This window comes from Pelodiscus sinensis, chromosome 2, assembly GCF_049634645.1.
Source record: "Pelodiscus sinensis isolate JC-2024 chromosome 2, ASM4963464v1, whole genome shotgun sequence".
NCBI classification, from domain to species: domain Eukaryota; kingdom Metazoa; phylum Chordata; order Testudines; family Trionychidae; genus Pelodiscus; species Pelodiscus sinensis.
The window spans coordinates 238,423,981-238,445,360 of NC_134712.1; the positions used below are offsets into that span (position 1 = coordinate 238,423,981).

The following is a 21,380-nucleotide window of genomic DNA, read 5'->3' on the forward strand; positions in this document are numbered from 1 at the left end:
AGTACAGTTATCCAGCCAGTTATGCACCCACCTTATAGTAGCCCCTTCTAAGTTGTATTTACCTAATTTATTGATAAGAATATCATGCAAGACCATATCAAATGCCTTACTGAAGTCTAAGTATACCACATCCACCACTTCTTCCTTATCCACAAGACTCGTTATCCTATTAAAGAAAGCTATCAGATTGGTTTGACATAATTTGTTCTTTACAAATCCATGTTGGCTGTTCCCTATCATCTTGCCACCTTCCAAGTGTTTACAGATGATTTCCTCAATTACTTGCTCCGTTATCTTCCCTGGCATAGAAGTTAAACTAACTGGTCTGTAATTTCCTGGGTTGTTCTTATTTCCCTTTTTATAGATGGGCACTATATTTGCCCTTTTCCAGTCCTCTGGAATCTCTCCTGTCTCCCATGATTTTCCAAAGATGATAACTAGAGGCTCAGATACCTCCTTTATCAGCTCCTTGAGTATTCTAGGATGCATTTAATCAGGCCCTGGTGACTTTCAGGCATCTAACTTTTCTAGGTGATTTTTAACTTGTTCTTTTTTTATTTTACCTTCTAAAACTACCCCCTTCCCACTAGCATTCACTATGTTAAGCGTTCCTTCAGACTTCTCGGTGAAGACCGAAACAAAGAAGTCATTGAGCATCTCTGACATTTCCAAGTTTCCTGTTACTCCCTCCTCACTGACCAGTGGGCCTACCCTCTCCTTGGTCTTCCTCTTGCTTCTCATGTATTTATAAAAAGTCTTCTTGTTTCCCTTTATTCCGGTAGCTAGTTTGAACTCATTCTGTGCCTTTGCCTTTCTAATCTTGCTCCTGCATTCCTGTGCTGTTTGTCTATATTCATCCTTTGTAATTTGTCCTACTTTGCATTTTTATATGACTCCTTTTTTATTTTTATATCATGCAAGATCTTGTGGTTAAGCCAGTGTGGTCTTTTGCCATATTTTTTATCTTTCCAACATATTGGAATAGCTTGCTTTTGTGCCCTTAATGTCCCTTTGAAAAACTGCCAACTCTCCCCAGTTGTTTTTCCCCTCAGTCTCGATTCCCATAGGACCTTACCTATCAGCTCTTTGAGCTTACTAAAATCTGCCTTCCTGAAATCTATTGTCTCAATTTAGCTGTTCTCCCTTCTACTCTTCTTTAGATTACATTAGTAGCTCATGGTATCTCTGACAAATAGAACTTTGAAGGAAGAAATTGGGGGAGCTGGCACAATTTTTATAATGGAGGTGCTAAGAGCCATTGAACCAAATTGTAAACCTAGTATATCAAGGCTGGGCAAAATATGTCCAGGGCCCGGATCCGGCCTGCCAAGCCAATGTATCCAGATCACGGACCACCCTGCTGGGACCTTCAGGCACGCAGCTACTGTGGTTTAAAGCACAGTCGGTGTGGTTCTCTGCTGTGCATGGAGGGGGGAGGCTTCGTGTGGTCTCCCGGCCCCCAGCCCAATCCTCAGCTCCTATTGGCTGGAAAGAACCGGCCAATAGTAATTGACCTCAGCCAATCTCTCAGGTCCTATTAGCTGGAAAAAAACAGCCAATAGGAGCTGAGAGATTGGCGTGGGGGATGGGAGCAGCACAAGCATCTTTCCCTACCTGGAGCTGAGTGCCATATGGAGGGAACAGTCCTGCTGTTTAAAATGATCTGGGGCTGCAGCAGGCAGGGAGCCCAGTCTGCGTTGGGGGTGCTGCAGGGCTGCTGGCTTAGGTAAGTGCTTCTCAATCAAAGCCTGCCTCTGGTACTCCTGCCCCTCCGACATCCCAACTCTCTCTTCCAGGTCACCATCCAAACCCTCGACAACCCCTGCTACATGTCACAACTCCCTCCCAGGCTCTGTTACTCTCTCTTTCATTCCTCCCCCAGGCCAGAATCCTCCCCTGTACCCAAACACCCTCCCAGACCCTGCACCTCAATTCCCAGCATCAGGTTACCACCCAAACTCTCTGTAGTCTTCACCCCTTTTTCCCCTTCTACCAGATCACAATTCCCTCCCAGAATTTGCACCTCCTCCTAGAGCCCCTTTCCCAGGCCAGAATCCTCTCCTGCACCCATACTCCCGCCTTGATCCTACATCTCAATCCCCTAACACAGTTCACAACCCCCTCCTTCACCCAAACTCCCTCTCAGACCTTACAACGTCTTCTGCACCCCAGTCCCTTACCTCATGTGCTCTTCTTCACCCAACCTTGGTCCCCATATCTTCTCCACAGAAAATTGTGGCCCTTGACCACTTTCCAAAATCCTGGAGTGCCCCCCCCCCACCAAAAAATATTGCCCACCCTTGCTGTATGTGATGGAAACCACTTCAAGTAGCACTCCTCAGCACATCTAGTTCCAGTGCCTATAGAAGGAATATGAGAGCATGTATGAAGAAAGGAGAATTGTTCAACTTTTTACAAACAATAATGTGGAATGGAATTTAGGATTAAAAAATAGCTACATATATTATTTTGTCCATCTGCCGTAATGTGATGATATCTTTCATCAGCAAAGATCAATAGCATATTCTTTGAAGGAAAGCAAAAAAAAAAAAGTTATTTAAAAACCCTCCCCTAAATTTTCCTCCTTTCTTCTTTCGTTTTTATACCTTTCAACCTTCTGAAGGAGTATTGGTTTTGAGAACTTTCATAAGGCAAATATTGAATAAAAGTTCTGTGTTTAATTAATTATAAGTTCTTATTTAGTGTAAACAGGAAATATATATGTGTGCCCTAATTTATATTTTGTTACAAATTCAAACATACATATTTGTACTAGACTCTTTTTGTAGAGACATTTAAGTTTTGATTTCCTAGTTGTCTGCCTCTAAGCCAGCCTAGCTTGCCTATCTATTGAATTCTTCATGAATAAAATATTATAGTCTAGTACAAAGGAACATAAATATTAATCATTAATAATTTTCAGGAACTTAAACTCTTTAAGTAGGACATCTATTTGGAACAAATAGGCTTTTAGGTAGATCATTGTGAGGTTCAGAGATTTATTTAAAGAACAAACATCTTTATACAAAAATTCAGAAAAGTCTACCAGTGCTAACAATTCTAGGATAGATCTAATAACTGTCATGGTCATACTGGACAAATTTTGGTGATATGTTTAAAAAATGCTTTCTTTGGAGTAAAAGGATTCCCAGTATTTGGATGGGTCAATATTTGTAACTTTTAAAATGCCACTTAACTTCTTGTGTCAAAATCACACACATATATTCACATGAGAAGAGGTAAAACAGAGGCCATCAGAGCAATGTTTTCTGCCACCACTTGAAATAATTGTGGCATATATGGCATTTTTGGTATCTTCACTCAACGATCATTCATTTTCTCACTCTTCTGGCTCCAGGTATCTTCTTACAAGCTTCTAAAAAAATTTACAACATGCTTTGAAAAACTTACTAGTGGAATTGGAGCCCACTAGCCAAGCTAAGTGGCTAAGCTGCACACCTGTGTGCCTGCACACTAAAAAATTTAGGTCCACCCACGTCCTTTTAAGAGCCACACAGTAGCACTCACTACTCACCTTCCTGCTTGAACAGAAGAGGAGTGGTGGTGGTGCTGGCAGCCAGTAGCCTGATGGGTTCCTGGAAGTAGGCGGCTGCCCTATTGTGTGCGAGGTGAGGCTGTTCCAGCAGGGGCACCCTTACCACAACGGGCTGCATGCGGCTGCTGCTTTACTCCATCTGGAGCCGGAGCTGCCCGCGGTGCTGTTTTTAGTACTGAGGTCCCACAGGGACCAGGATTGCGGTACTAAAAATAGCATTGCGAGTGGCTTCTGCTCCAGGCCTGGCACTTGGTCCTGCCTCGGGAGCAGCTGGGACCGGAGCTGTGAGTGCTTCTGGGTCTGGGACAGCGGTACTAAAAATAGCACCATTGTTCTGGCCCCAGCAACTGCAAACTGCTTTCCATTGAGGGTAGAAAGTTAGGGAAGGGGCGAGGAAGAACTAAAGGGAAGGGGGGAGGAGAGGGGGAACCAGAGCATACACCAAGGGGAAGGGTGAAGGAGAGACAAATGCCAGGAGGTCAAGAGGAGACAATGAGGAAAAGGACAGGAGGGGGGACGAGAGAGAAGGTGTCAGTGGGGGTGCAATAAGGGAGGGGACAGGGTGATGCTGGGAGAGGAAAGAGAAGGGACAATGGGGGCAAGAGGGAGGAAAAGGAGAGGGGAAGAGTGGGTACCAGGAGAAAAGAGGTTGAAAGGCAGCAGATGGAGAAAGTCATGTGTGAGGGCATAGAGGGGCATGAGGAGACCTGGGTCAGAGGGTATTGAGGGGGTAGACATCAGGGAGAAGGAGGGCAGGGGCAATGAAGGAAGGGGAAGGCACCAGGAAGGTGCAGGGATAAGGGAAAGTGCAAGTGCCAGGGAATTGTGGGGGTGAAGCAGAAGGGCAGACATGTGGAGGGGAGGGATGGGCAGCAGAGTACAGAGGAGGAAAGCAGGGCAGGTGTCTAGAGGGAGGCATTATTTGAGGGGATGGAGGGGGCAGCTACAGATCAGAATGGGGCTAGAGGAGGACTGGGCACAGGAGAAAGAGAAGGGCAGGTGCAGGGGTCAAGAAGGATGGGAAGGGAGGCAGGTCCCCAAAGGGCTGAGGGGAGTGAGAATGGCAGGAGCCAGGACAGCAGAAGAGGGTGAGAGAAGGGGTGGGGGCAGAAGCAAACACCAGGGAAGCAGGTGGGGCAAGAGGAGGATGGGAGACATGGCAGAAAGGGGAAAAGGGAGAGGTTTATAAGATATTTATTATTAACTTGGGTGCCACAGTGGCACACATCTGAACAAGCAGACATGAACTCAATACTGGTGCACAAGACAAAACTCACTCTGCTCATGGGTGGAAAACCATAGAGGGAACGCTGGCCATCATCGCTGACTCCTGCCTTTCTGCTGAACTTCACTTTAACAGACTAAATAGTACCTTATCCTACCTTGCTGTCCACTAAGACAGCCTTCCATTAGGGATGTGAACGACTAGTTGACAGGCTAGTCAACTAGTTGCTCCCCCCCTTCACTGCCTCTATCAGAAAGAGGCAGCGACGGGGAGGGAGAAAAGGGGGTACCCAGGCTGCATGCAATGTTTCAAGGCGACAGCACTGTGTGGAGCGTGGGATCAGCTGGGGATTTCCCCGCTGACCCCGGACTCCTTGAGGTACTGCCGCTTGGAAACGCCATGTAGAACCTGATGCTGGGTTCCCCACGGCGTTGCAAAGCTGCAGTGGCGCATGGAGCCCGGGGTCAGTGGGGGAATCCCCAGCTGATCCCAGCCTCCATGGGGTGCTGCCACTTTGAAGTGCTGCGAGGAGACTGACGCCAGGCTCCCGAGGGCGTTTCAAAGCGGCAGCGCTGCATGGAGCCCAGGGTCAGCGGATTCCCCAGCTGACTCCGGACTCCATGCGGTGTTTTTGCCTTTGAAGCTTTTGCCTACACTTCAAAGGCAAAAGCGCCCATCAACTAATAGAATAGTTGATGCAAAATGAATGGACTATTCAATTAGTCAATTACTCAGTATTTAACATCCCTACCTTCCATTGGACCTCATAAGGAGATTTAGGAGGAAGAGCCAGTCAGAGTTGGTGTCATCTCCACAAAGAGGGGAAAGCTGTGAGCCCGACTGTGCATAAGTCACTACGGGTGCCCCATGTATTGTTCTGCTGGCTGCCTCTGCTACACTTTTTGGGGTGACTTGCAGCCAGTTTCTTACTGGTCACCCTGATATTCCTGGGAATCTCCAACCTGCATGTGGGGTCAGGGGAAAGTGTTTATACATCTTTCTCTTTGGTGCAGGACAACTTCACCCCCAAACAATCAGCCACAGAACTAAAGGTCACAAGAAGGCTGAGCGGCCCATGACGAGGGCTATGGAGCTGTGTGTGTCAGTCCTTATAGGGGCCAAGGCAATTCTTTCACCTACTGGCCCAGATAAAGTCTTCCTACCTCTGAAGCTTGGAGGTAGGAACAGGAGCAATTTTAGACTATATGTTAAGAACAATGTAAAGAACTAGCAACATATACATAAAAAATGTATTTAAATGTTTTGAAATACCTGTGTAATCAGTTCATCCTTGTTCCACGGAAGCAGTGCAGAGCATGATTGGCATGTATTTAACATCCGTAGTTGCTTAATTCTTTTTCAAAAGTAGAAACCCTAAGTTTTGTTTATGGTTCTTTTTTCTTCCAATGACATTCCTCATTCTTTCTTACTTCAATTTTTTGGAGTCTTAATATTAATAGCCACCAAACAAGTCATTTTTAGAGTCATCAGATAGTATTCTAGGGTCTCTCACAAAATACCCAAAAGAGGAGTTACCCTTGTAAATGTCCTTAAAACTTTAGAGATCTGTTATATTGACTAATCTTGCCATGGGCTTAACTGTTGTGTTTATTGGTCTCATACTATCATTTACACTGTGTGAAAACAATACTTCCTACACACCTGTATTATGGAGTGTACATAGGCATGTATTTATTTGGTTAATATTTTTAATTGACATTTACTTCAACTGTTTAACTATATTTATACATTCTTACTATGACTCTTAGATCCTTGATAATTATTGGTTCTTTGTGCCGGTTTCAGATATTACATTTATATTAAGCCTTACCTTGTCATATCTACTTGTCATTTTTACATTGCATTTTCATTAACTAAAGCGTGTTGGTAATGATTGCCTTTTTTTCTTTTTTCTTTGTCCTTTAGGTTCACTTTCCAGATACAGAAAGGGCAGAGTGGCTAAATAAGGTAAGGTGTTCTTTCAGATAGCTGTGGGACATGAGGATAAAATATTTATTGTGTTTCTACATTTGATGTTTATGCTGTTGATCAACATACACGTCTTTACCTCACATACTAAATAGAATTTGAGTAAAAAAGACAGTCTTTCTTTAGTTTATAATTGTGACACTGTTGTAATGTCACTAAAGCATGATCTGCCATTCTTGAACAAAAAGTAATTTAATTTTGGACAGTCAACTGTGCATGCTTAGCATAAATTTACCTTTGTCTTAAGATACGATACACAAATAAACCAGTTTTACATTTATTTTTAACAGAATTTTAATGTTGTGTGTGTGTGTAAAATAAAATCAAGTACAGAACAAAGCTTCTTGAATTGGTGTATCTTTCGTTCAAAGTGGATCTCAAAATAATATTCTAGTAATAGTAAATAGAACAGAGAAATTACTATGTATAAAAATGGACAAAAAAGTTCTCAAATGAGAGATGAAAATGTATGGAGAATTAAGATGTTGATGAAAGAAAGCTTTTCCAAGAGGTATGAAATGCAGAAGTGAGGTCTTTCTTGCCAAATGGTGAATAGCAGAGAGAGGAGTTGTACTGTATTTAAAAAAAATCTTTTGCTTTGACGACTTTCTCCATTTACTCTTTTTGAAACAAAGCAAATGTGTACATTTTTAACAGTTCAATGCAATCTTTCTTTCTTTCTCCTCAGACTGTAAAACACATGTGGCCTTTTATTTGCCAGTTTATCGTGAAACTTTTTAGAGAAACGATAGAACCAGCTGTGAGAGGAGCAAACAACCATCTTAGTACCTTCAGTTTCACAAAGATTGATATAGGTCACCAGGTCAGTTTCTTCCAACATGAGTTTTTAAATATATCTGTTTCTTGTGTTTCCTTTAACATAAGTTATACAAGTGAAGCCTGTTTTGTGACATTTAATTATAAATTATCCTGGGCAGAAATTGTGTCTTTGAATGTGTTTGTGCAGCCCCACCACAATGAAGTATTGATTAGGGCGGCTGAATGCTACCGTAATCTAAATATTAAATAAAATAAAAATTGTGTGTTGTGAGGCAAATGTAATCATAGAATCATAGAATAATAGGACTGGAAGGGACGTCGAGAGGTCATCGAGTCCAGCCCCCCGCCCTCAAGGCAGGATCAAGCTCCGTCTACACCATCCCTGACAGATGTCTATCTAACCTGCTCTTAAATATCTCCAGAGAGGGAGATTCCACCACCTCCCTTGGCAATTTATTCCAATATTTGACCACCCTGACAGTTAGGAACTTTTTCCTAATGTCCAATCTAAACCTCCCCTGCTGCACTTTAAGCCCATTACTCCTTGTCCTGTCCTCAGAAACCAAGAGGAACAAATTTTCTCCTTCCTCCTTGTGACACCCTTTTAGATATTTGAAAACCGCTATCATGTCCCCCCTTAATCTTCTTTTTTCCAAACTAAACAAGCCCAGTTCATGAAGCCTGGCTTCATAGGTCATGTTCTCTAAACCTTTAATCATTCTTGTCGCTCTTCTCTGTACCCTTTCCAATTTCTCCACATCTTTCTTGAAATGTGGCGCCCAGAACTGGACACAGTACTCCAGCTGAGGCCTAACTAGTGCAGAGTAGAGCGGCAGAATGACTTCACAAGTTTTGCTTACAACACACCTGTTGATACAACCTAGAATCATATTTGCTTTTTTTGCAACAGCATCACACTGTTGGCTCATATTCAACTTGTAGTCCACTATGACCCCTAGATCCCTTTCCGCCATGCTCCTTCCTAGACAGTCGCTTCCCATCTTGTATGTATGGAACTGATTGTTCCTTCCTAAGTGGAGCACTTTGCATTTCTCTTTATTAAACCTCATCCTCTTTACCTCTGACCATTTCTCTAACTTGCTAAGGTCATTTTGAATTATGTCCCTATCCTCCAAAGAAGTCGCAACCCCACCCAGTTTGGTATCATCTGCAAACTTAATAAGCGTACTCTCTATCCCAATATCTACATCATTGATGAAGATATTGAACAGTACGGGTCCCAAAACAGACCCTTGAGAAACTCCACTTGTTATCCCTTTCCAGCAGGATTTAGAACCATTAACAACAACTCTCTGACTACGGTTATCCAGCCAATTATGCACCCACCTTATCGTGGCCCTATCTAAGTTATATTTGCCTAGTTTATCAATAAGAATATCATGCGAGACCGTATCAAATGCCTTACTAAAGTCTAGGTATATGACATCCACCGCTTCTCCCTTATCCACAAGGCTCGTTATCCTATCAAAGAAAGCTATCAGATTAGTTTGGCATGACTTGTTCTTCACAAACCCATGCTGGCTATTCCCTATCACTTTATTACCTTCCAAGTGTTTGCATATGATTTCCTTAATTACCTGCTCCATTATCTTCCCTGGGACAGACGTTAAACTGATCGGTCTGTAGTTTCCTGGGTTGTTCTTATTCCCCTTTTTATAGATGGGCACAATATTTGCCCTTTTCCAGTCTTCTGGAATCTCCCCTGTCTGCCATGATTTTTCAAAGATCATAGCTAAAGGCTCAGATACCTCCTCTATCAGCTCCTTGAGTATCCAGGACCTGGTGACTTGCTGACATCTAACTTTCCTAAGTGATTTTTAACTTGTTCTTTGTGTATCCTATCTTCTAAACTTACCCTCTCTCTGCTTGTATTCACTATGTTAGGCACACCTCCAGACTTCTCGGTGAAGACTGAAACAAAGAAGTCATTGAGCATCTCCGCCATTTCCAAGTTTCCTGTTACTGCTTCTCCCTCCTCACTAAGCAGTGGGCCTACCCTGTCCTTGGTCTTCCTCTTGCTTTTAATGTATTTATAAAAGGTCTTCTTGTTTCCCTTTATGCCTGTAGCTAGTTTGATCTCATTTTGAGCCTTTGCCTTTCTAATCTTGCCCCTGCATTCCCGTGTTGCTTGCCTATATTCATCCTTTGTTAGTTGTCCTAGTTTCCATTTTTTATATGACTCCTTTTTTATTTTGAGATCATGCAAGATCTCCTTGTTAAGCCAAGCTGGTCTTTTGCCATATTTTCTATCTTTCCTACACAGCGGAATTGTTTGCTTTTGGGCCCTTAACAACGTCCCTTTGAAATACTTCCAACTCTCCTCAGTTGTTTTTCCCTTCAGTCTTGCTTCCCATGGGACCTTACCTACAAGTTCTCTGAGCTTATCAGAATCTGCCTTCCTGAAATCCATAACCTCAGTTGTGCTGGTCTCCCTTCTACCTTTCCTTAAGATCATGAACTCTATTATTTCGTGATCACTGTCCCCTATACTGTCTTCCACTTTCAAGTTCTCAACTAGTTCCTCCCTATTTGTTAAAACCAAATCCAGAACAGCTTCTCCTCTGGTAGCTTTTTCAACCTTCTGAAACAGAAAGTTGTCTCCAATGCAGTCCAGAAACTTATTGGATAGCCTGTGCCTCGCTGTGTTAGTTTCCCAACATATGTCTGGATAGTTGAAGTCCCCCATCACCACCAAATCTTGGGCTTTGGATAGTTTTGTTAATTGTTTAAAAAAGGCCTCATCCACCTCTTCCACCTGGCTAGGTGGCCTGTAGTAGACTCCTAGCATGATATCACCCTCGTTTTTTACCCCTTTTAGCTTAACCCAGAGACTCTCTACACAGCTATCTCCTACGTTCATCTCCACTTCAGTCCAAGTGTGTACATTTTTAATATACAAGGCAACCCCTCCTCCCTTTTTTCCCTGTCTGTCCTTCCTGAGCAAGCCGTACCCTTCCATACCAATATTCCAATCATGCGTCCCATCCCACCAGGTTTCTGTAATACCAATGATATCATAGTTGTATTTATTGGTTAGCAATTCCAGTTCTTCCTGCTTATTACCCATACTTCTCGCATTTGTATATAGGCATATAAGATACTGATTTGATCGTGCCTCCCTGTTGTGCCCTGACCCTCCTTTCTCCTTGCCATTATAGGCCGTAGTCCCCCCCATTTCCAACCCATCTCCCAGTCCCGCACATTCAGCACTTACCTGTGGGCTTTGCTCACCTGCCCCCGACAAACCTAGTTTAAAGCCCTCCTCACAAGGTTAGCCAGTCTGTGTCCAAACAAGGCCTTCCCGCTCCTGGAAAGGTGAACTCCATCTCCGCCAAGCAGTCCTTCCTGGAAGAGCACCCCGTGATCAAGGAAGCCGAATCCCTGCTCCCCTTTGAGCTAGCATCTCTGTTGTGTAAAGATTTTCCCTTATATGTGTGAATAGCAAAGATGATAATCCTTAATCTTAAAGGTTTCTGATATAAACATAATTAAATGTAAGCCTCTCAAGAATACTTTTTAAATTAACTCAGTGGGTGTAAATGACATTTTTAGATGAAGAAATCTTATTGTTTTGTTAATTTAAAAATATATAACAAGGAGAGGTTTTAATTTGCTAGTATATTGTCTATACTAGCGTTGTGACAAATCTCAGCAGGATAGCCATGTTAGTCTGCCTCTTCACAAACAAAGAGGAGTCCTGTGGTACCTTAAAAACTAACCAATTTATTTGGGTATAAACTTTCTTGGATAAAACCCACTTTGGTTAGATGTATGGACATGGTTTTTACCCATGAAAGCTTATGCCCAAATAAATCTGTTAGTCTTTAAAGTGCCACAAGATGCCTCGTTGTTTATACTAGCGTTATCACTGCTGATCCCACTGCTAACCAGTTTTGGGCAAAGAAGTCTAGTGTAAGGCATTTGACTTCATTGTGAGCATGAGTACCGTGACAAGCTGATTATCTATAGTAAAGTACAAGACTACTGTGAGTGATGTTCTTGAAGAAGGAGTTAGTCTCACCTTTGTTTTCTTAAACAGGAGAATTCTCATTCTAGGCTTGTGTGGGTGTGGCAATTAATGTCTCCCGGTGGTCGAGTAGATGGCTGATTGCTAGTGTGTAATGTAACTATGGTGAGGAAAAAATAAATAAAAAAAGCTTGTAAAATTTATATAAGAATTTGTGTAAAAAGCTTTTTGAGCATTCAAAAATTGTTGTTTGCAGTGTTCTTTCCCCTTATACTGAACAAATACTAATTTTTGCCTTTTCATGAGTCTCACAGTGTTTTAAAGCCAAAATCTGGTTTGGTCAATTTCATGGTCTGAGGATTTTAAAAGTAATAAATTTCATGATTTCATCTATTTAAATCTGAAATTTTACTATGTCGAGTTGTGAGGGAGGTCTCAAGTTTGTAACGGGGGGTTCTAGTCCTTCTACCCTTAATTCTGGGCAGCTGCTGGCCGAGAGTCTAGCCCTGAAACTAGAGTCGCTATCAGCAGCAGCTCGGAAGTAAGGATGGCACAGTGCGGTATGGGCCCTCAGCAGCCACCACTCTCTGGCCATCCAGCTCTGTAGGCAGTTGCGAAGTAAGGGTGGCAATACTGTGGTCCCCCTAAAATAACATTGTAATCCTCACAACTCCCCTTAGGATCAGGGCCGCTAAAATTTGAGAAATGCTGGTCTCTTACTGTGAAAACTGTATAGTATAGGGAACAAACATGCAAAAGACCAGATTTCATGGTCTGTGTCATGTTTTTCATGGCCCTGAATTTGGTACAGCTCTATTCATGTTTAATATTTTTCATGTTTAATGATTTCAGTGAATTTAAATGAGTAAATGAATTTGATCTCATAAGAGAAGCTCAAATATAGAGGTAATCATTTAGAAAAAATATTTCATAGTGTACTTCCAATCTAATCTAGAGAGAATGAAGTATTGCTTATATATTTGCGTTAAATTTTAAGAATAGGATTATAATTCATGTTCCTACTTTAACTCATAAAGTTGCAGAACACTAAAACTGCTTTGCTCCTGGTCTGTCAGGAGCTTTTCAAGAGATTACTTCTTTGATAGTTCTGGTTTGTTTGTATTTCCATTCCTTAAAACTGCAGCTCTGATCATTACAAGGATTAGATTCTGGCCCTACACTGGCTCCTTTGCAGTGTCAGTATTCCAGTGACACAAATGGTCTGTATAGCTTCCTTAACTGGACAGCTGGCGTTTCCTCTGGCAAGAGTTAATCTTCGCTATGCAGAGAAGGCATAGCATGGCCAGAGCATGTTGCCCTCTAGCAGTCCTCAGCTGTGGAATATACCTTTGGGATTGGTCCAGCCAAATAAAATTAAGAGCTGCTATGAAGCTGCTTTGAATTACAACAAAGGCTAGCATGACCAGTAGCATTTCAGATTGGGAAAATTCAAGAGCAGGTTAGAACAACCAATATGGCTATGCCCATTTGTGTCAAGTTGAGTTGTAGAGCAGTTGAGGGCGTCGCCTATAATTTTTTTGTGAACTAGTCCTACATTGTTCTTCCCATCTAGCGTGATTCTGAAGAATGGTTTCCATTGGGGATTTCAAAGTGCTCCCTTCTACTTTTCTCCTTGGGAACTCAGGAGATCTGAGTTTCACTGCCACAGTTCACTGGGGATGTCAGCTAGTCTTCCTGGCCTTTGTTTAAAAAAAATCTGTGAAATGGGAATAATAATGCTTTCTGAACTCCACCTTTTATCTGTCTTGTCTATTTAGATTGTAAACTTTTTGGAACAGAGACTCTTAGTATGTGCTTGTACAGAACCTAACTCAAAAGACCCTGATCTCAGCTGGGGCCTTAAGATACATTTCTAATATAAATAATGAGCAAGATCAGCTCTTAGATTGAAAAGAGCTAGGAAAGTAAAACCCAGGAAGTGATGTTAGTAAATTAGTATGTGGGGAATCTTCCATCTTTGTCAGTATTGAATCAGTACCTGAATATGGTGTGTTTGATAAAGGGCAGGAATAGAGCCCTTTAATTTTGAACACTTCTTTCATTTGGAACACAAAACTGAGGCTCTGATAAGGGATGGAATAAAGACAAGATAAAGAATCCTGGGGGTTAACCCTTATATTCTGGCTAAAATCCATTTCAGATAACTAAATTGTATATATAAAAACTTACCTGCAGCTTCAGTTGTGTAGTGTTTCACTTCCTGTACTGATCCTCCTTCTTGTGTAGTGTTGCTCTCTGCAAAATAGCTGAAACTTTCTTACCAGAAGTGAGTGACAGCAGAAACGAGATCCCTTTTGAGACACATTTTAATGAAAGCTGCTTTATAATTATTATTTCTAAACAGAAAGCTCATTGACCTCAGAGGGAATGTTTATATTGACTTTCACAGTCAGTGTTCAGGTCAGGCCCTCAGAGGAGTTGCTCATGGGCAAAATTAACATGCTTACAAATACCTAAAGAGGCTATAGCAAAATGAGTCTTTATCTTCTCTCATAAGAATACATACCATTCAAGAGTTGAGAGACCTTTAGAGTGGAAGATACAGAGCATGTATTTTTACATAATTAATTCCAGCATATCCTTTTAATACAATATAGAATTATAACATCCATTTAAATTAGAGCAACTTCAGTGTCTCGGAAGATTACCTTTTCACTAAAAAGGTGAAGTTTAAAATACCATTGATGAGACTTTTCATGATATACTTTTGGTAGTTGTTTTAGAACAGTGGTTCTCAAGCTTTTTGGCACACGGCCCAGCCCCCTCAACGCAGACCTTTCCTGGGACCACCAGTCAACCGCCCATGATGAAAAATGGGTGTAGGAGGGGGTAACGGTGCAGGATCTGGCCGGGAGGTAGGATGCAGGAGCAGGCTGGGGATGGAGATCTGGGTATGCGAGCGATGGGGGGTGCTTACTTGGCTCCATGCTCCCAGGTAGCACCCCCTGCTACTACCAATGGCCATGATTCCGGCTAATGGGAGCAGTGGAGAAAGCCTCCAGGTGAGCTGTTTCCTGTGCTGCCGTATCCCCGGCTGGGGGAGGGGCACTGCATGGAACCACTTCCTTCCTCCGCAAGCTGCATCTGGCCCACGTGTCTCCCCCCTTCCCCATACAACAGGAAGCTGGTGCTGGTGCTCAAACCTTGTGGGACGGGCAGGGCTTGAGTGCCAGCACAAGCCCCCTGCTGCAGTGGAGGGGGAAAGCCCCAAGCCTGCGAACCACTTGCAAGACAGTCACCTGACCACTGTTTTAGAAAAACCTAAAATGGAAATATTGGTTAGTGAACTCGTTCTAATGATCTAGTTTGCTGTGAGTGGTAAGAAAGGATTCAGAGGAGGATTCACCCTCACTCACAAACAGGCAAGATCAAATCCATAAAAACAGTCATTGTCATAACAGAACGTTAAACAATATGATCAGTTTCATCTGAGTCTGATTTCTTAAATATTCTCAGACTTGGTGTACAACAGCACATTGTCCTTGTGCTGAAGCACTGTTTTTCTATATGGTCTTAAGTCTTTCACTTCTCAGATCAGCAAGAGCTGAAAACTTTGCAGACTCTGTGGGGAAAAAAAATTCTTGAGGTTTCTGTCAGTTTCCTCACACTAGTTGGCATGAATGAGTTGCAGTTTTATAAACTGGATCTGATTCTCATTGGTTTCCATTAAAATGTTGTTTGCACAAGCATGATAAAGTAAGTGATGGGATATTTTTTGGGAAGAATTAGTGATGTCCCTTGCCAAACAGAAAATAAAATGTGTGAGTAAAGCTCGAAATCTAAGCCTTGGCTACTGTTTCCAGGAATGGTCCAGCATAGCAGCACTTTGATTAAACTGGGTACATGGTCAATAAATTTTCACTCCTAGTTCACAGTATTAATTTGACAGCTATGTTTTACATTGAATTTTTACTAATGCTTTGATGAAATAATGCCGATAATAAATATGTAAGGAATTCCTGATGCAACAATGCTACAGTTTGGACCTCCCTGGTCTGGCACCCTCGGAACCTGGCTGGTCCTGGATGAGGGATTTGCTGGACCGGGGAAGTCATATCTGACTCCCCTGCTACCAGCTCACCTCAGCTTTGGACTAGCCACTGGTCTCCTGGCCAACTCCCCCTTGCCACCAGCCTTGCTGCCCTGCTGGTCCCTCCACCTCCTTCCCTGGTATGCCAGGCAGCCCAGCTCCATCCAGTTCCCTGCATGCTGGGCTCCTGGCCCCACTGGGCAGCCCCCTCTGGGCAGCCCCCGCTATGGCGCGCTGAGCTCCTGGCCTAACTGGTTTGTGGCTGGTGGCCGAGATACAGTGCACCGGATGTGGGGGGAGCCTAGATGCCAGCCCTCCACTGGGACTCTCTGGTCCTGGAACATCCATAGTCTTGCTGGATGACTGATAGTGCCAGACCAGGGAGTCCTGGATTACAGCGGTTCAACCTGTATATCCTTCTGTTAAAGATAAGGTTCAAAATATGACAAATTTTGGAAGAAGGTTTAACTTTTTTTTAAATGGACACTTTATTATTGTTTCAGCCACTTCGGATAAATGGTGTGAAAGTGTACACTGAAAATGTGGATAAAAGACAGATCATTTTGGATCTTCAGATCAGGTAATCCTATTTATTTATTAACATATGTGAACATGTACATCCATTATAAAATATTTTAGAATTTATTACTTGTTTATTTGGTTCTGCATTCATATTTTTGAGGTTTGGTAGCTTATTTAAAGAAGCAAATGTAATATCTGTTTATGTAAATGTGTGTTCAGTCATGACCTAAAGCAGTTTGTAAGTTTGCTTTATGAATATGAAGTTCCAAAATAACTTTCATTTTTCTAAAATTATAAGTCATTCCAGTTCCCTGCCTGCTGATCTCATGCACAGGGCTCTGCTCCCAGCCCTTCCCCTAGCTGTGGCCCTAGACTTAGCCCCTCTTTATCCCTGTCCACATCTCCACTCATGGCCCTGGCTCTAGGAGTGTGGCCAGGCTACTGATGAGATAATGGTGGCATGAAGTAAAAACTTTAGGGACTGCTGCCCTAGTCTATCAGTTGGGTGTAGCTGATAGGGGTTGGATCACTTGGTGATTGCATGTTCTGTTCATTCCCTTTGAAGCACCTAGAATTGGCCACTGTCTGAAGACAGGATACTGGGCTACCCGAGCCTTTAGTCTGGCCCAGAATGGCCGTTATTATGATCTATGTAGGAAGAGAGTGCAGATTAGGTAGTGCTCTGAAAATTAGTGCACTCTTGCTGCATGCTAACATCCCCAAGTAGACAAGCCGTAATGTGGAAAAAAGGAAATTTTCAGGTAAATGTAGATATATTTTCTTAATCTGCTTCTTCGTGGCACAGAAGAAAGAGAAGAGAGAACATTGTCTTTTTAATTTATGTGATAGGCTTGCACTCTTTGAGAATCATTTAAGTACTGGAAAAGATTCAAAAAAATCTAACGGAGATATTCATCCATTAGGTCAGCAATCCTTCTGTTACTCTGTTAGTGACTCACTAATGACTGTTATGATTTGCCAGATAAAGAATCTGTACACTTTATGGTCTATTAATTCCCTTTTTTCCTATTATCTGTTACTCCCAGTAACTTTATTTTGAACTTACCAAGTGGATGAATATCTATGAAATCAAAAGGCTATGGATTAAAGTGTTCCCACTATACTGTGACATGTCTCTTTGTCAGTGTAGTGATCTGCAAATTAAAGTAGTCTTAAATGTTTCAGGACTATCATCATCTCAGCTGGATAAACTGTGCTTGCTAAATGAGACTCCAAAGAGTAGGCGATGCTACAGTATAACTTTGTCATGTGTGTATACAGGCAATGCATTAAAGGACAATTTTTTCTCTACTGTATTCTATGATTAAAACTTGTGACTGATTTTTTTTCCCCCAGTTTGCTGCTGTTTACTTCTGATGTTCAGTTTGTTTTGATAAACTCTTAGACAAATAAACTAATATATTACATACAAAACCATGTTGAAAAACATTGTTAAGATTGCAAAGTCATGCACTGAAAAAATTAGGAAGTGCTAGAATTAAAGTTGCCCATGCAACCTAAATTTGGGCTCTCTTAGCATACATATTATGATACAGATTGAAACTCTCTAAACCAGGAACCTCTGGTCCGGCAACTTCCATGGTCTGGCATGGATGTTGCAGGACCAGAGAGTCCTGGTGGAGGGCCAGCAGCAGGGAGCCCTGCAGGCTGACAGGGTAGCAGGCTTCCTGCAGCGAGTTGCTGGTGAGGCTACCCAGCACATGGTAGTGGGGCTGCCCAGTGGACCTGTGAGACCTGGCCTGTGGCTGCCTGGTGGGGCTGAGGGCTGCAGCGGTGGCAGTGGCCCAGTGGGGCCCGGAGTGGCGATGTGTGACTGCTTGGCGGGACCGAGAGCCCCGGCGGACAGCTGCCCAGAGGGGTCAGCAGAGCAATGGGGCTGGGCAACAGGTGGGGAGCCATCTGGTAGGCCAGCAGGCTGGGCCACAGCTGGGGAGGGGCGGTGGCAGAGGGGCCAGAAATGACCTTCCCTGGTCTGGCAAAATCCCTTATCCAGAACGGGTCAGGTCCTAACGGTGCTGGACCAGGGAAGTCCAAACTATACAATGTTTAATCATAGAACTAAAAAGAACCTTGAGAGGTAATCAAGTCCAGTCCCCTGTACTCATGCACCATCTAAGCCATTCCTGACAGATGTTTGTCTAATCTGCTCTTAAAAATGTCCAGCGACGGAGATTGCATAATCTGCCTACCAGTTTATTCCAGTGCTTAATGACCCTGACAGGAGGAATCCATTCTAAACCTCCCATTCTGCAATTTAAGCCCATTGCTTCTTGTTCTATGGTCAGAGGTTAAGGAGAATATTTGTTCTCTTTCCTCCTTGTAACAATCTTTTAAACAGGTGAAAGCAGTTATGCTCCTCTTAGTCTTCTCTTTTCCAGACTAAACAAACCTAATTCTTTCTATCTTCCCTAATATATCAAGTTTTCTAGTCCTTGAATCATAATACTCTTCTCTGGATTCTCTCCAGTTTGTCCACATCATTCCTGAAATGTGGCACCTAGAACTTGCCATAGTGCTCCAATTGAGGCCTAATCAGCGCAGAGTAGAACAGAACAGTTAGTTCTCATGTTTTGATTACAACACTCCTACTAATTACATCCCAGAATGCTATTTGCTTTTTTTGCGACCGCGTTACACTCTTGACTAATATTTATGTTGTGATCCACTATGACCGCCCCCCTCACCCCTCAATCACTTTCTGCAGTATTCCTTCCTAGGTAGTCCTTTCCCATTTTGTATGTGTGCATCTGATTGTTCCTTTGCATTTATCCTTATTACATTTCATCCAGTTTGTCCAGATCATTTTGAACTATTATCCTATTCTCCAAAGCACTTGCAACCCCTCGGGCTTTGTATCGTCTGCAAACGTTATAATTATAGTGTGTATGCCATTTTCTAAGTCAGGGTCAGCAACCTTTCAGAAGTGACAAGATTTAATTTATTCATGGATCTGTGTGCCGGGGGAAGGAGGACGGGTCGGGGCAGGCTGGGTATGTTGACCATATTTTCTGAAGCAGCTGCAGCTAGGGAGAACAGTTTAATTTAAATTGTGAAAAAGATTGTTTTGACTTTCTCATGTTAGTTTATCAAACTTATTTTAAATAAATGAAAAGATTATGTCCAACACAAAAGGTTTCAATGTTTTCTTTATTTATGGCAGCAGTGGAGAACCTTTTTTGGGTCGGGAATCACTGACCCACGGAAAAAAAACAGTTGGGAACCACACAAGTGAGAAGCAAAAAAACTCCTCCAAAAACCCCCAACCGTCACAGATACTGAGACACCTCACTGGTCTGGTGCTCCAGCCTCATGGGATGAGGGGAAGGGACTGGGAGGACTTAGCTTCAAGTTTTCCCATAGGCCGCCAAATGCACTTTTCTGGGGTTCCAGAGTTGGTGGATTTTATGGACTTGTGTAGGCTCTGGGGTAGGGACAAAAATGAGGGATTTTCTATGTGAGACAGGGATTCCAGCAAGTAGGATAAGGATGGTGTGCAGGATCTGGTAGGGTAGTGGAGTGCAGAAGCAGGCTGGGAGTAGGGTGTCTGGCTAGGTGGAGGGAGCAGCAGCAAGGGAGGGTGCAGTGTGTGGCCAGGAGAGAGGGTGCAGGAGCAACGGTGGATGCAGGAGCAGGGTGGGGGTAGGTGTCTGGCCAGGCGGGGGAGCGGGGAGCATGCAGGAGCAGGATGAGGATAGGGTGCCTGGCTAGGAGGGAGAATGTCAGAGAAAGCTGGGAGTGCGGGGTCTTGGTAGGAGGAGATTTGAGTGAAGGAGATTAGGGTGTGGGGGTCTGGACATGAAGGAGGATGCTTACCTGGCTTTGTGTCCCCTTGTAGTAACTGCTGCGGCTAACTCTGAAAAATCAAGACCTAAATGACTCATATTGAGCATCCAAAATTAATGGATACTTTTGACCTTACCATCTCTGTGCCTCAGCTTCCCATCTGCATAATACTGTTAGTAGTACCAAAGAGGTGTAGTGAAAATAAATTCACTACTGTGTGCAACACTCCAATACAATAATGAAGAGAACCATCAGAAAGCTCATGAGGAAATCAATAATTCTGTCTTTTAAAAAGGGGTTTAATAGTGTATAGTAAATAAGGCCTTCAGTATTTTGTTTTCAGTTCATTGTTCCATGAACAACTAACCATGAAGTGAGCACAGTCCATTCTTTGCGTGAATGAGGCAGTAGTTCTCTGGAAAAATAGTAAGTGATCGTGTAATTAAAAACTATATTGTAATGCATATGCATGAGGTGGCCAAATTCAGGTTGCACAGTCTTAAATCTGGCATTTTCTAACTTTTGATTGTTTGAATTTCCAGCCTAATATTCTTTTCCAGTACTTTTGTGTCTCTGTCTTCCTAGATTTTTAAGAAAGCAAACTAAAAATACATCTATATTTGTGGCAGCATATTGATACCCAAATAGCTCATCATCAATATTGGAACTTTTAGATGCATCACATAACCTTTGCCAGTGGGTTTCAGTTATATGCTGATGTAAGAGGAAAGGCGAGACACAGGAATGGAATCCAAGTGGGCACAACTTCTTCTCATTCCCTCCCACGTGTAACCCCCTTCTGCCTCAACTCCCTCCAACCTGTCCCATATCCATTCCTGTCACTTCCCTACCCCTAGCTCCTTGCTCCAGTCCTTTTCTCATCTAACCAGCCCCAGTCTCGTTCCAGTCTCCTTGTCCAGCCAGTCTGTTGCACTTCCTCACGCCAGGGCCAGCTTTAGGAAGTGCGGGGCCCAATTCGAACAATTTCGACAGGGTCCCACAGCAATTTTGGTTGAGGAAAAAAAAATGGCACAAAAAAATCCCCCGCCAACACACACACGCACCCGTGGCACAGGAAAACCCTGCACTAAACTCACACCTCCCGTGTATAATTTTTGGTGGTGCCCCATTAACCACGCCCCGACCCCCATTAGCCACACCCTAATTCCCCCGTTTACCAGGCCTCTGGAGATAAAACGCTCTGGGCAAGATGGACACATGACCAGAAGTAAAAGGTGTCATGTCACCCCTCTCGAAGGACTTTTCCCACCATCCTCCTACCAACAGGGATTAGTTTGGCCCCCACCAAACCCCCCTCATGCAACTATCCTGCAATTGCATTAACCCGATGTTTGTGACATTAACTCGGGGGCAGAGAGACTGCGGGAAGTGTTCCCTCTAAGGGAACACTCACGTCTACACTCACGTCTTCTTGCGCAAGTACAGCCGTTCTTGTGCAAGAACC

The 21,380-nt window shown here is 43.1% G+C and overlaps 1 protein-coding gene across 6 annotated transcripts in view; it reads left to right on the forward strand.

Moving 5' to 3' along the window:
• Positions 1–21,380, forward strand: part of ESYT2 (extended synaptotagmin 2) — a 181,806-nt gene that overhangs the window by 48,473 nt on the left and 111,953 nt on the right. For 5 of the 6 annotated variants that reach the window (XM_075922738.1, XM_075922735.1, XM_075922736.1 and 2 more), the window contains exons 2-4: positions 6,708–6,749; positions 7,459–7,593; positions 16,093–16,169. In XM_075922738.1, coding sequence (XP_075778853.1) covers positions 6,708–6,749; positions 7,459–7,593; positions 16,093–16,169 — 254 coding nt within the window. Of the gene's footprint in view, positions 1–5,837; positions 5,960–6,707; positions 6,750–7,458; positions 7,594–16,092; positions 16,170–21,380 lie in introns of those variants that run through there. The other variant, XM_075922739.1, reaches the window with a different exon arrangement.